Source organism: Polyodon spathula, chromosome 4 (genome assembly GCF_017654505.1).
Source record: "Polyodon spathula isolate WHYD16114869_AA chromosome 4, ASM1765450v1, whole genome shotgun sequence".
NCBI lineage: Eukaryota > Metazoa > Chordata > Actinopteri > Acipenseriformes > Polyodontidae > Polyodon > Polyodon spathula.
The window spans coordinates 57,971,712-57,986,010 of record NC_054537.1 but is presented as its reverse complement, the minus strand read 5'-3'; the positions used below and the strand labels follow the sequence as shown (position 1 = coordinate 57,986,010).

At 41.8% G+C, this 14,299-nt stretch overlaps 1 protein-coding gene across 4 annotated transcripts in view; it reads right to left on the bottom strand.

Annotated features, from left to right (window-relative positions):
• LOC121314664 (sterol regulatory element-binding protein cleavage-activating protein-like) overlaps positions 1–14,299 on the bottom strand; it is a 51,199-nt gene that overhangs the window by 18,955 nt on the left and 17,945 nt on the right. For all 4 annotated transcript variants that reach the window (XM_041248144.1, XM_041248142.1, XM_041248143.1 and 1 more), the window contains exons 3-9: positions 11,925–12,054; positions 10,440–10,597; positions 9,773–9,993; positions 9,049–9,154; positions 8,455–8,627; positions 7,528–7,654; positions 1,005–1,117 (exon numbers count right to left, since the gene is read on the bottom strand). In XM_041248144.1, coding sequence (XP_041104078.1) covers positions 1,005–1,117; positions 7,528–7,654; positions 8,455–8,627; positions 9,049–9,154; positions 9,773–9,993; positions 10,440–10,597; positions 11,925–12,054 — 1,028 coding nt within the window. The remainder of the gene's footprint in view (positions 1–1,004; positions 1,118–7,527; positions 7,655–8,454; positions 8,628–9,048; positions 9,155–9,772; positions 9,994–10,439; positions 10,598–11,924; positions 12,055–14,299) is intronic.

The following is a 14,299-nucleotide window of genomic DNA, read 5'->3' as shown; positions in this document are numbered from 1 at the left end:
GTTTGAGGTATTGGTTAGAGTGCTGGGTTGCAGTGTGGAAGGCAGTGGGTTTGAGGTATTGGTTAGAGTGCTGGGTTGCAGTGTGGAAGGCAGTGGGTTTGAGGTATTGGTTAGAGTGCTGGGATGCAGTGTGGAAGGCAGTGGGTTTGAGGTATTGGTTAGAGATCTGGGTTGCAGTGTGGAAGGCAGTGGGTTTGAGGTATTGGTTAGAGTGCTGGGTTGCAGTGTGGAAGGCAGTGGGTTTGAGGTATTGGTTAGAGTGCTGGGATGCAGTGTGGAAGGTAGTGGGTTTGAGTAGCTCAGTGGTTAGAGATCTGGGTTGCAGTGTGGAAGGCAGTGGGTTTGAGTGGGTTTGCTCAGCTCAGTGGTTAGAGTGCTGGGTTGCAGTGTGGAAGGCAGTGGTTTGAGGTATTGGTTAGAGTGCTGGGTTGTTGTGTTAGACAGTGGGTTTGAGGTATTGGTTAGAGTCCTGGTTTGCAGTGTGGAAGGCCTTGGGTTTGAGGTATTGGTTAGTGTTGTGTTGCCGTGTGGAAGGCAGTGGGTTTGAGGTATTGGTTAGAGTGCTGGGTTGCAGTGTGGAAGGCAGTAGCTTTGAGGAACTCTTGGTTAGAGTGTTGTGTTGCAGTGTGGAAGGCAGTGGGTTTGAGGTATTGGTTAGGGTGCTGGGTTGCAGTGTGGAAGGCAGTAGGTTTGAGAAACTCTTGGTTAGAGTGCTGCGTTGCAGTGTGGAAGGCAGTGGGTTTGAGGTATTGGTTAGAGTGCTGGGTTGCAGTGTGGAAGGCAGTGGGTTTGAGGTATTGATTAAAGTGCTGCATTGCAGTGTGGAAGGTAGTCGGTTTGAGGTATTGGTTAGAGTGCTGTGTTGCAGTGTGGAAGGCAGTGGATTTGAGGAACTCAGTGGTTACGGAAAGTGATGGGTTGTTTCATAATTCAGCTTGTGATCATTGAAGGCTGTGCAGTGTAAGTCTGCTGTGTACATGTGCTGCAACAGCCTCGTCTCTCACCTTGTGCAATGCGCAGCTTGACCTCCAGGTCGACGGGCGTGGACACCACAGACTTGGTAAGGACCAGCACGTTCTCCAGGCCGATCACCACCACCAGATAGGGGAAGATCTCCCTGCAGAGATAGAGAGAAAGGGATAGGAACTTACTGAGTGTTGTGACCAGTGGTGTGAACCTGCTGCATAAGAACGCTGTACATTACTATGCTCCCTCGATATTTCAATTTGGTTTGTTGATTGGAAACTGTAAATGTCCTATATTTCTCTGTATAACAGCCCATCACTAATTTTAAATACCTCACATTTTTAGGATGTGCACGTCAGATAGTGTAATAAAGAGGGAACAATATATGCGTGTAAATCAAAAGAAGCCAAAAGCACAGAACACATATTCTGGTTCTGCACAGAGAATGTATACTCTGAGTACACTGAGACACTGCCAAGCCAGTCAGGAATATCAAATAGGTACATTAGTGGAAAGCGAATTTTGAAGACAGGTTTCTTTGTCGCAGCATGGCTGAAAGAAAACAAGCAGCAGTTACTTTGTTGTCCTGTCCTTGGACGAAGGACTCGTTATCTGCTTTTATCTTTCAATGTCAGGTCACCAGCAGCATCTAACAGCGTGAAAGTTAATTCACTAGAAGGGCTTTGTTCTGAAACATACAGCAGCATGTGTGTGTATATGTACTACAGAACACACAGTTACGTGTCTTTTGCCCTGGCATGTGATTCGCGAGAGCTCAGTGGTGCAACCTCACCCCATCTGTTACCTAGCAACGCAGGACGATGTCATAGCGTTCCTGATTGGATCATCAGTAAACAGTGGACTAAGTGCAACTGCTATTAACAGAATAGGAAAATAATACCAGCATAACAAAGACATTTCCTTTAAATACAATTTAATTTTCAAGTACTTTCCCTTTTAGATTGTTTTAGATTTTTCACACAGATGTGGTTTGTGAAAAATAAAATCTTGGGTGTCATCGCCAATGTTTAGTGATTTTGAATGCTCTCTGTCAATAAAGTTTGTTTGGGAGAAAAAAATGGGGGGGGGGGGGGGGGGGGGTAATTATTACCCAGCAGTCTCTGCTCTAACTGATTGCATACGTGGCAGAGGGCTTTATTACATTAACATAGCAGGACTAGAAACACTGGAAGTATACTGAAAGTAGAAATCTGTTACATTTTTATGTAATGCAATTCAAGATATTTGCAAATACTGCATTTAGGGTGATGGTGGCAATGAAGTCCCCACATGCAAGGTCAAGAGTGAGCCTCGAGTTCATATTGATCCATGCAGTTTAAATGAACATTTGCAAATGATTAGTGGAACAGACCACAATCCAGGGACTGCTTTATCAGGAATTCCCAACATGGGGCCATGACTAAGCAGTTTTCTTTATTTTTATTGTGGCAACTAGACCAAGATATTTCTGAACTTTACGACCAATGTTCTTTAATAAATAAAGCATCCTGTGGTTTTGTCTTGAAACTCAGAGCCTTCTTTGTGAAAGGCATTGATTAGCCTTTTCTCTTCTATACTACCACATTTCTTGGAAACATCTTTTACTTGTGTTTGTTTGGAGTGATGACATCCAAGCAGCCAGCTCAGATTAGAACTGCTTTCTCATGTGCGTGCAGGTGTTTTGCTGTTCCATCTGAAAGTCTAATTTCGTACAGAGAATGTATTAATTTATTAACTCATGGTCATGAGTTTGTTTGACCTTAGCTATTAAGTCAAGTTCTAATAATTATCTTAGCAGAAGAAGGAATAGAAAACCTACACAATAATATTAACCAGTTATAAAATGGCTTGGATAAATTAGGCCACATAGATTTGCTGCATTTTTGTATTTTTGTTTTATAGTCAAACACTAACAGGAATTGAACAGAATCAACTTCCTTCGATTATTTTCTCTTCAGAACCCGGCGATAGTTCCTGTAAAGTACCAAATTCAGCCTGAAATTGTGGTGGGCATCATTTGCGTTGGGTCACAACGAAGGAACCACGTATGACCAAAAAAAAACCCCTAGGTTCACATTTTCAAGAATAACGTATAAAAAGTTAAAAACATTATGGTAATTGCAGATATCAGTGTGTATTATAATGCAATGAGCAATTTTGTTCAGGCTGACTGTGACATTCTGCATGACTGACTCATTGACCGTCTGGGAGACACTGGAGGAGTTAAACTAGTAGTGTTGAGAAATGACATAGGCAGCGTGTTTGGAGGATTAAAAAATAAAAGGTGCACAGTGTGATTATTTTACTAGGGAAACTGATTTCCAACGTCATCTTTACTTACAGTTTCTCAACAGTATTCTATTTTTCCAGTAAACTTGTAGCTTCTAAAGACACGGTATAGGAATTACTGTATTTTGCAACAGCGAAAAAATACATTCAATAAGATGTTAGGTTACTATCAGGTTGCTTGGGAAGCTAAGTGCACCAGCAAGTGGTGAGAGCACTGCAGCATCTCGTCCACTGCAGGACCAAAGGTATGTCCTGGTATAATAGGGGCATCCAGCAGCGCTGCTTTGTCCCCATTAGGCAAGCATGCCTGGGAAAGCCAAAGCTGCCTGTGTGCGGCTACCAGTGCAGACAGGTTTCTACCCACAGCATGCCCGTTCAGTTTTGATAGATGGAGCAGGTTCTTGTTTACCAGACGCAGCTCATCCAGTTGTTGTGATGAGGGCCTGTGGCTGTCTTAGAGGGACCTCAGCAAATAGGACTGGAGGCTACCAGAATACTACTAAACTTGCCCAGCGCTGTGGTGAATGCACTGGCTTAATAGGCACGCTTGCGGATCACTGCCGAGAGCCATCCGTTTGTTGGGGCAGATCGCGTCCTTGGACAGCAGCGCTAAATTAAGTGCCTGTACTAACGCAGCAATTGAAGTCTCCACTGGTGGAAATTGGGCCAGGCCCAGCTTCTAGGCATTATGCACCCTATACAGGGTGTCCACAGACTGGGAAACAGCAGGAGCAGGGTGACCACAGAATGACTGGATTTCAAAAACAAAATCCGGGTGCACCGGGGGGGGGTTCAGTTGGGCACATGGGAAAGGTGGTAGGCTCATCATAAAAGATGGACTGCCTTGTCTCACCATCATATAGGCCAGGTCACTTGCAAGACTGCAGTGGCCCTCTTGAAACAATATCTTTGTCTTGAAACGGGAACGCCAGCTCCTGTTCGCCCACCTCCTGAGAGGCTGCCAATCTGCGCTCACAGCCCCCTGGGACCCCAAGTGGACCGTCAATCGCATGGAAAGGCGACTCCTCCTCTTTTTCTACAGGGGAGAAGGAGAGGCAGAGGAGGATTGTGAAGACGGCTCCCTGAGTGGGCTCTCTCCCTTGGCACAAAGCCAGAGGGTGATGGGGAAGAGCGTTGTGCAGGAGTGAGGGACACAGAGCACTCTGGTTCACCAGGGCATCCTTTGCATGCTCTGGCCTCAGGCAGGAAGAGCATCTGCTGTGCTTGTCCTCAGCAGGCAAACTGGTCTTGCGTGTGTCGCAGGAATGAAACCTAGGCTGCTTCAGTCTGCTTAAAGACAGCAAAGGGGCTGTTCAAGACCTGAAGACCAGGTTGGTACAGGACCGGTCAGTAGCAGGTCAGAAATGGGTCGGTACAGGATGTAACAAAGAACAGGCTGTAGTGCACAAATACGAATAATTAGTAAAACTAATACAGCGTTTATTTTTAATATCATATATAATTTGTGTAAAAACACAATAAATGCAAAAATTTATAGCAGAAAAAGTAACAAGTACTTATCTGAATAGGCTTGTCTGTCAGGTCAGTTAGCACAGTCCTTTATACCCACGGAGGCCGGCATGACTGCGTCACAGGCTCAGCTGAGCAGCTTTGTTATATCTTATTCAGGTTTCGTGTCTTTAGGAGGTAAATACTCATTAGGTAATGGTTACGTTTCGTACTTGAAAGGGAACCTGACAGCTAGTGCAGTAAATTGTTTGTGTAGAGAGGCGGACTCTAGTACAACAGAAAACAATTAAAACTTGTTAAAATTAGATTTATATATTTTATATATTATATATATATATATATATATATATATATATATATATATACACACACACACACACACATACAGACAAACAGTGCCTATATAAAGTCTACACCCCCTTTCAAAATTTTCACCTATTGTTGCCTTATAGCCTGGAATTAAAATGCAATAAAATATATATTTTTTTCACTTATCTACACATCCTACCTCACAACTTCCAAGTGAAAAAAATATTCTAGAAATTTGTAGAAAATTAATAAAAAATAAAAACTAAAATAGCTTGGTTGGATAAGTGCCCACCCCCCTTGTAATAGCAATCCTAAATTAGCTCAGGTGTAACCAATCGCCTTCAAAATCACACACCAAGTTAAGTGGCCTTCACCTGTGTTAAATTGTAGTGATTCATGTGATTTCAGGATAAATTCAGCAGTTCCTGTAGGTTCCCTCTGCTTGGTAGTGCATTTCAAAGGAAAGGCTCAACCATGAGCACCAAGGCACTTTCAAAAGAACTCCGGGTCAAAGTTGTTGAAAGGCACAGACCAGGGGATGGGTATAAAAAAATATCAAAGGCCTTGAATATCCCTTGGAGTACGGTCAAGACGATTATTAAGAAGTGGAAGGTGTACGGAACCACCAAGACCCTGCCTAGATCAGGCTGTCTCTCCAAACTGGATAACTGAGCAAGAAGGAGACTGATCAGAGGCTACCAAGAGGCCAATGGCAAACTGTGCATGTGACAACAATATCCCAAGCACTCCACAAATCTGGCCTCATGGTTGGGTGGAAAGAAGGAAGTCATTACTCAAGGATTGTGAAGCGTTTTCCAACTTTATTATAACATCTTTTAAAAACAGACAAAGGAGATGGAAGTTTCTAATTTAAAATGATTTATTGTTTTAGTCATTAATCCAGTTAATAAAGTTGTTTTGAATACTTCTGAATCCCATTTGAAGTATGCAACAAAACACTCAGGAGATTCTGTAGCCATGTGGCAAAACGTTTTGTGGTCTGACGAAATTAAAATGGAACTTTTTGGCCTAAATGCAAAGCGCTATGTTTGGCGCAAACCCAACACAGCGCATCACCCAAAGAACAACATCCCTACTGTGAAGCATGGTGGTGGCAGCATCATGTTATGGGGATGTTTCTCATCGGCAGGGACTGGGCACTTGTCAGGATAGAAGGGAAAATGAATGGAGCAAAGTACAGAGAAGTCCTTGAGGAAAACCTGCTGCCCTCTGCAAGAAAGCTAAAACTGGGATGGAAGTTCACCTTTCAGCATGACAATGGCCCAAAGCACACAGCCAAAGTTACACTGGAGTGGCTAAGGAACAAAAAGGTAAATGTCCTTGAGTGGCCCAGTCAGAGCCCCAACCTAAATCCAATCGAAAATTTGTGGCATGACTTGAAGATTGCTGTCCATCGACGTTCCCTAAGGAACTTGATAAAGCTTGAACAGTTTTGTAAAGAAGAATGGTCAAATATTGCCAAATCTAGGTGTGCAAAGTTGGTAGAGACCTATCCCAACAGACTCACAGCTGTAATTGCTGCCAAAGGTGCTTCCACCAAGTATTAACTCAGGGGGGTGGAGACGTATCCAATTACGATCTTTCAGTTTTGTATTTTTAATATATATATATATATATATATATATATATATATATATATATATATATATATATATATATATATATTCTCAATAAAACCTTTTTTTCCCCTTAACAGACTGATTTCCTTATATGAACTGTAACTCAGTAAAATCTTTAAAATTGTTGCATGTTGCGTTTATATTTTTGTTAAGTGTAGAATGTTAACTTTTTTTTTTTCAAATATGATTGACTTTGCAATGACATTAAAAATGGGTTCGATCACACACTGTGCTGTATTGCATAGATGAGTGCTTAACCCATGCATGCAAGACTGTGTATTAAAATCACCTCATTTGTATATCATTAAACTTTTCCATCATCCTCCCCAAATGTTTGCTTAGAATTGTTAGAATTCTTCACTGTGATATTCTAAAATAGGAATGTAAATGACATCAATATTTATAAACACAAAATATTTGTTCTATTACCAGTGTAAAGTGCATGGTCTGTTTTTATTACTAGCAGTTTTATTTCACCATATTGGCTTTGGAAGAAGCAGTTGAGATACACTATTATACTGGAAGAATCATCTCATGCCACACAGGGACGAACATGGGTATTTCATGTTTGAATATTATTTCAGAATTTAAGCAAACATTTCAATATTCTTTATTGAATTAGCTGGAAAAGTTAAGGAAATCAAGCTCTCAGAAGCTGTAGAGCCTGCACGTCCTACTCCCTGTTACCCAGAAATGTCTTGTGGTATAGGTGTGTAGAAAGGGCCTCGCATGTGCCCGAGTACTCAGTGGAACTTGAAAAGCACTAAAAAATCTACAGCCCCACTATTGTTGCCAGTGCTATTTAAAGCAAAGAAGGTGTTGTGATGACTGGTATTTGAAGGATAGGACCTACCCTCCATTGAGTGTGGGCGTGAGTCCGAAGAGCGTGCAGAGACCGACTGACATGAGCAGAGAGCTCAGGACCGTCACCACCGCAGCCAGGGCCAGACCCCACTTGGACTTCACCATGTCGATCTTCCCTGCGACACACACATGCATGCACACTCAGTACCGGAGCAGCACACTGCACACGCAACAAAGTACCCCTGCAAGACGCCACCATTGCTCACTTCTCCCTTGTTTGTTTAGCTACTGCAGTTTGGAGGAGTATTTTGGAGTATTATGGCTCATTTAAAAACAATTTGGGAAACTTTCTATTAAGGGACCTCCCAGTTTATCTTTACAAGCAAGAGACAGAAGAGGAAGCTGTGTGGTCCAGTGGTTAAAGAAACGGGCTTATAACCAGCAGGTCCCCGGTTCAAATCCCAGCTCAGCTCTGTGTGACCCTGACCAAGTTAGTTAACCTCCTTGTGGTGAGACGTTGTTGTAAGTGACTCTGCAGCTGATGCATAGTTCACACACCCTAGTCTCATATCTTGTAAAGCGCTTTGTGATGGTGGTTCACTATGAAAGGCACTATATAAAGATTATTATTATTATTATTATTATTATAAGAGGTGCATATGGTAGAATATGCTAGTTTAGTAAGTTATGCAATTCGTGTGCTGTATTTGATGAATATTCTTCAAAACTGAACTAAATATACAAGACAAAAGCAAAGGGGATATTGGTGTGTGAAAGTGAAGGATACGCACATGTTGAGAAGTACACGTACATGAAGAGGAAGGTGTAGGTGAGTGTGAAGGTGAGTGTGAGGAATACCCATGAGTTTAGAAGTACATGTACGTGAAGAGGATGCTGTACAGTATGCGAGTGTGAAGGAGTATGTGTCTGAGGGTGTGCGAGGGTGAGGGTAAATGTGAGGGTGAGGAATACCCACTTGTTGAGAAGTAAATGTAAGCGAAGAGGATGATGTATGTGGTGACGAGGGGGATGAGCTCCGCGATGCCGATCTCCTCTTTGAAGTGGACATGCACCATCTGGTCTCTGCGCAGGCTGCAGTTCACACTGGGGTGGAGCTGCTTGAGCCTGGAATGCAGGCTACTCAGGAATCTGGGGACAGGAGGAGAGGAGAAGGAGAGTGTGAGGGACCGGAACTCTAGGACATAAGCTGTGATTTATTAAATTAAATTAATGCAGTTACACCAGCTTCTATAGTGGTACAAGCAACCTAGTATTAGACAACCTAAAACTGTGTATGTTTATACATAATGAAAAAGGTCAGTCTGGATCAGGACAGATCTCCTGGTCTATGCGTCTATACATTCAAACCTGTGCGGATGTTTGTGTGTGCGCGCGCTAGTATCTCACACTGCAATAGAAGTAAAGGCACTCTTGAATTTTGCTTTTCAGTTCTTCGGGGTTGGAATTAGAAATCATAAGGTACAATACAACGAAAGTCAATAAATAGTATAAGTGTGGGTGTGCGCGCGTGTGTCTCTCTGCTGCACATGTGCAGTCTGTTCCCGCTCACCTGGCATGGTAGCTCTGCAATGCGATGGTGATGGTGTAGGATACTACCCGCTTCCTGTTGTACAGGCTCAACCCGCTGTATTTCCCTGGAACTCCAAACAGCAGATCTGAAACACACACAGGCTGTCAATATCGCTGCAACACACACACTGACTATCAATACTACAGCAACACACACACTATCAATACCTCTGCAACACACACACATGTACACACACAGACTATCAATACAACTGCAACACACACTGACTGTTAATATCGCTGCAACACACACAGATTGTCAACACAACTACAACACAAACATACTGTCAATTCAGCTATAACATATTGTCAACATTACTATAACACACTGTCAACATTGCTACAAAACACACACAATAATGCTACCCACAAATCTGGCAATACCACTACAACACACACACACACACACAGACTGTCAACATAGCTACAAAACACACACACTGTCAATTAAGATACTGTAAAAGACATATACAAACTTTCAATACTTCTATAACACACACTGTATAACACACACTTCTATAACATACTGTACACATCATGCATATCTTTGACAACGGCTAAAAAAATCCCTTTTCATGGAAAATTCTAAATATTTACACTTGGAAATCATTTGACCGCACAAACCCTAAACTATTAAGACCCCTCATTTGAAATGAAAGCAGAATGCTGCCTCCTCCCTGCTCCACGGCGCCCCCTGCCTATACCTTTGACTGTGGCAGAGGTGTGCAGGCCCTTGGACTCGTGCTGGTGCACGGTGCGGATGATGTCAGCGTCGGAGTCGAAGCGCTCACGCTCATTCTGCCAGAAGTTTCCAGGAGAGACGAGCAGGCAGCCGTGCTCCGGGAGCTGGCTCTGCATCTTCTTCAGCCCGGACAGCAGGTCTGTCACCTGGAGACACAGCTCCTCCAGGCTGTGAGAGCCAGTACTGCGGGGTGAGAGGGCGAGAGGGTAGACCATATCTATTAGTTGTGCACTTTTCCATGTTTTGCTTATCATTTTTCATAAAAGTGGCAGTGAAAGTCCCAGTGGTTAAGGTGGAGCAGAGTCAAGCTGTGCTGTAAGCGGTGGGTTATCTGTCAATCTGATCACGGTTGTGGATGACACTTTAACCACAGCACAGAACCACAGTTGGAAATTAAGTGGAGATAGAATTAGGACAGAGGGAAGGACACCTTCTTCACAGAGAGCAGTGAGGGTATGGAATAGACTACTTTGTCACGTTGTTGATGTCGAGTCACTGGGATCCTTTAAGAAACCGACCTGACAAAGTTTTGTGATCAATCCACTACAAAGAACCGGGCAAGCTTAGATGGGCCTTTCTTTCATAAATTGTCTTGTGTTTTCATGTTTTGAGTCATGTTGTGGGGTTACCTGTCTCTGTGCACATGGTTGCGAATCTCCTCCACCAGCTGGAAGACCTGTGCCAGTGGAGAGCGGAAGATGTCCACGGGAATAAGGCTCTGGTCCCACGGAGACACCACGGCCTTCACTAGGACCTGCTGGATATAGGCCACAGGCGGACCCACGTACTGCAGACACAAAACAAGAGAGAAGACATTCACAAACTGCCTCCTGTATGGGAGACAAACAAGTAGGGCAACAGCGTCTGATGAAGGACCGAGTACACATAAGACTTAAAGGGGGGTTAAAAATGGATGTAAAAATACATTTGATTAGGTGTACTTCCTTTATTTCCTTAAAAAAATGTAGTATGTCATGCACTGGAAATACAAACATGCGAGTATCTGTAAATTGTTTGGTTGTGTATGTATGCAGCATTTGCGTGCAACTAAGTAGGCCAGTGAATGAGATTTGTATTATATAGCTGAGCGAGCATGTAAATGAACACAGATCGTATGTTACTGTAAACTCTCGGTTGTGATCTTCACATATATACAGCGCTTGTTAAAATATTTTTTTAAAGAAAAAAGTGGGCTTGCATCTTTAAAAAATATTAATTAATACTTACTTTTTATTTCTTGAAACTTTTTTTCATACAATGTAGTTTACCCAAGTAGTCTATTAAAAAGAAATATTCACTTTCTCTATAACTAAACACTGCTAAACAAAATACTTAAGACTGCCGTAGAACCTCTTTTTATATTTCCTGCAAACTGTAGGTAAACCGAGAGGTTTATCTGTTTCTGGTGTTTCGCTCTGATCTTTGTGATACCCTGTTTCTTGGACATGGTGCTGCTGTAACGTGTATGCCCTGATTTTTCAACTGTTTTTTTGTTAGTTTTTTAAAGTGGCAGTGCTCTGCAAGCTACTCAGAAACAACTAATTTATCTTCTTATTATTGAAAAATATACATATACTGTTTAAATTTTGAACACGGTAATAACAACAATGATTTGATATGCTGATTTTGTGTATATATGTACATTTACGTCGGACGTGCAGAGAAATAGGAACACCGTTTATTGCAAACTGTCTGTTTGGCTATGCGGCCACCGTGAAAGCCTGCATCTTACTGTATTCTAAAAAAAAAAACAAGTTACGTTGGTGTGAAAGGACCTTTAAACTAAGTTTTGAACTCTAAATTAACATTTAAACTTGACTGCAGTCAAAAGCAACAGTCCTTATTATATTGGTTTTGGTGTACTACTTAAATGCTTTTGTGTATGTTGACGTAGGTAAAGCTACATTATTTGGTGACCTTTCTGTGAATTTTTTTTTCCATAACTCATCCATGAAATATACTAAAACCGTGCCAAAATCGAGGCTATAAAACAGGCCTGCAAACCCTGGTAACCAATATGATACCTCATCGTCAGAAGCTTGTGACATATGACTGCCTAATGCCTAATGGTATGTAATTCCCTCAAATAAATGTCTTAGCATATGATGCCTGACCCAGTCCGGCCTGTCGCTGGGGTCCCTTTGTGGGGCCTGGGGGTCGGAGGGGGGAGGACTGTAGTCCCGCACGGCTGTCGTGTATTCCTCCGGGACGGTCCCGGGTAGAGGCAGCTTCAGAAGAGGGTAGCTGGAGAGGGAGAGAGGAAGACCATCAGAAACTACAGATATAATGATTCAAACTTCAAGACTCTCTAATATTACAAAGCCTCAATAATTTGTGCTAAAGAATGTCCTCAGCAAGATTCATCACAACCGGATACGCAGTTCTCTTCATACATGTAAGAATTTACAGATTTATAGGTATAGATCGTTGGGGTGAGAATTCCAAGTTAAAACATATTCAGAGACTTGAGCACTACAAAGTACAGTACTTGAGTTCTCTGATGCTCAGCAAATGACAGTCCAAGCAAACTCAAGGGTTCTAACAACCACGGGCTGTGGGGTGGAAAGGGGGAGTGACGGAAAATCTGAACTCTCAACTTAGAATGTGTGTGGCTCCACCCCCTCCGTTCCAAAAGCATGTCCTGCTTGCAGCAGCCATAACATATTTTTAATGAATTTGCTTTACAGATTAATTGAAAAAGTAGCTGCAAAGTAATGTACGTGAATATGACTCTGCCTTTAGAAGACAGTGACCCACAGTTACAGCAGAAATAGTGCTGTCAACCTACAGTATTAGGAAGAGTACCATTCACATTTCTACAAAGTGGATATAAAAATACATACCCCGGTACATTACAGAGTAGTTATTTTTACAGGGGATCCCATGGGTCTAATCAATATAGATACAGTAAACCCCATCTTCCATTAATCAACTGCTGGTTCTCAAGGGTTTGTTTTAAATCTTCAACAGAACACAGCATTGTCAGGATACAAGGGGTCTGTTTTCAACACAGCTTTTAACTCAGATGTTCCAAGAGTTATATGACCCCACGTGATTGCTACAACTATATAACATACCTGTAATTTTCTTTTTAAAAGGCATGACATTTTATTCCCGTGGGTAGGTGGAAGTCAGCCGGCTAGAAAAGGGGCGGAGCTACTGTACTCAAACTCAATGACCCAGATGGGAAATGGCGTGGCATCCGCAGATTGGAGAAGAGGATGTGCTCGTTAACTAAGGGGTCATGAGACAGGGTATAAAATAGGGGTGTAGCAAAGTAATCTGTTCCTTTGTCAATAGTTGGATTTGACCTTGAAGGAGTAGAACGTATTGCTGAAACGTATTGCTCCTTGAATGTTTGTTTTGTGTTTGTTAGTGTCGGTTGTAACTGTTGTTTGTCTCAATAGACTACCAGTAACACAATCCAGAGCTGTAGCGTAAGCCACCATCAACCCGGATATCACTTTCACCCCACTATTTCAGAGAACTGTAAATGCACCACTAGCACTTAATATCACTCACTGTCTTGTGTTTGTGTTTTGTGTTTAGTGTAGGTGTGTGTAAAAGCTGGACTTTTTGGTTGCGGGTCAAACCCGGGGATTACAATTACGAGGGATACACGTCGCTTTTCCTTGTCAGGGTATGAATACTTTTGAATTATCATTTTTGGAGTTTTGCAAAAAAAATTGCTGAAATAAATAATTGTAGACAACGCAGCGATTTATAATACAGTGGCTCTCAAAAGTATTCACCCCCCCTTGGACTTTTCCGCATTTTATTGTGTACAACATGGAATCAAAATGGATTTAATTAGTAGTTTTTGCCACTGATCAACACAAAAAAGTCCATTATGTCAAAGTGAAAAATAAAATCTACAAATTGTTCTAAATTAATTACAAATTTATGTTACGTAGGTAATATAAACCCATTTATTAAAAAATGTTACTCATTTACATCATTTCAGTTGTACAGTTTTGTATGTACATGATATACTTGCATATACACACATTTTTTTCAAATATTTGTTTATTCATTTTTCACCATTTTTTGAGGTTGCGCATTATGTCTGTGTATAAACACATTTCTGTTCAAATGTCTGTTTGTTTACAATGTTTTGGTTGTGTAGATGCCTTACATGACGTTCCTGAATAAAACTACGACTTATATTCAATCGTTTGACCTTTCATTATAATATTTGTGTTGTTTTTAATACGACGGTCAAATTGACCACTTGTTCCAGTGTTAAACAGTCGTAGGAACACGTGGGGAAGGATAATGCTATATTTTTCAGAACCCCGCTACTTACTATTTAAGGTTTCTTAAAACCACATTATCGTTTACTGTGGTTTGCGGTCACACTGCTGCATACAGGCAACAAGGTCAGACCGCGGCCGCCTTCTTGGATTGTGATCTGCTCAGACCTCAGAAAATGAAGTAGCACAGTCAGGTCAGGTCAGTACTTCTTGGTACCATGACGTTTTTTTTAATT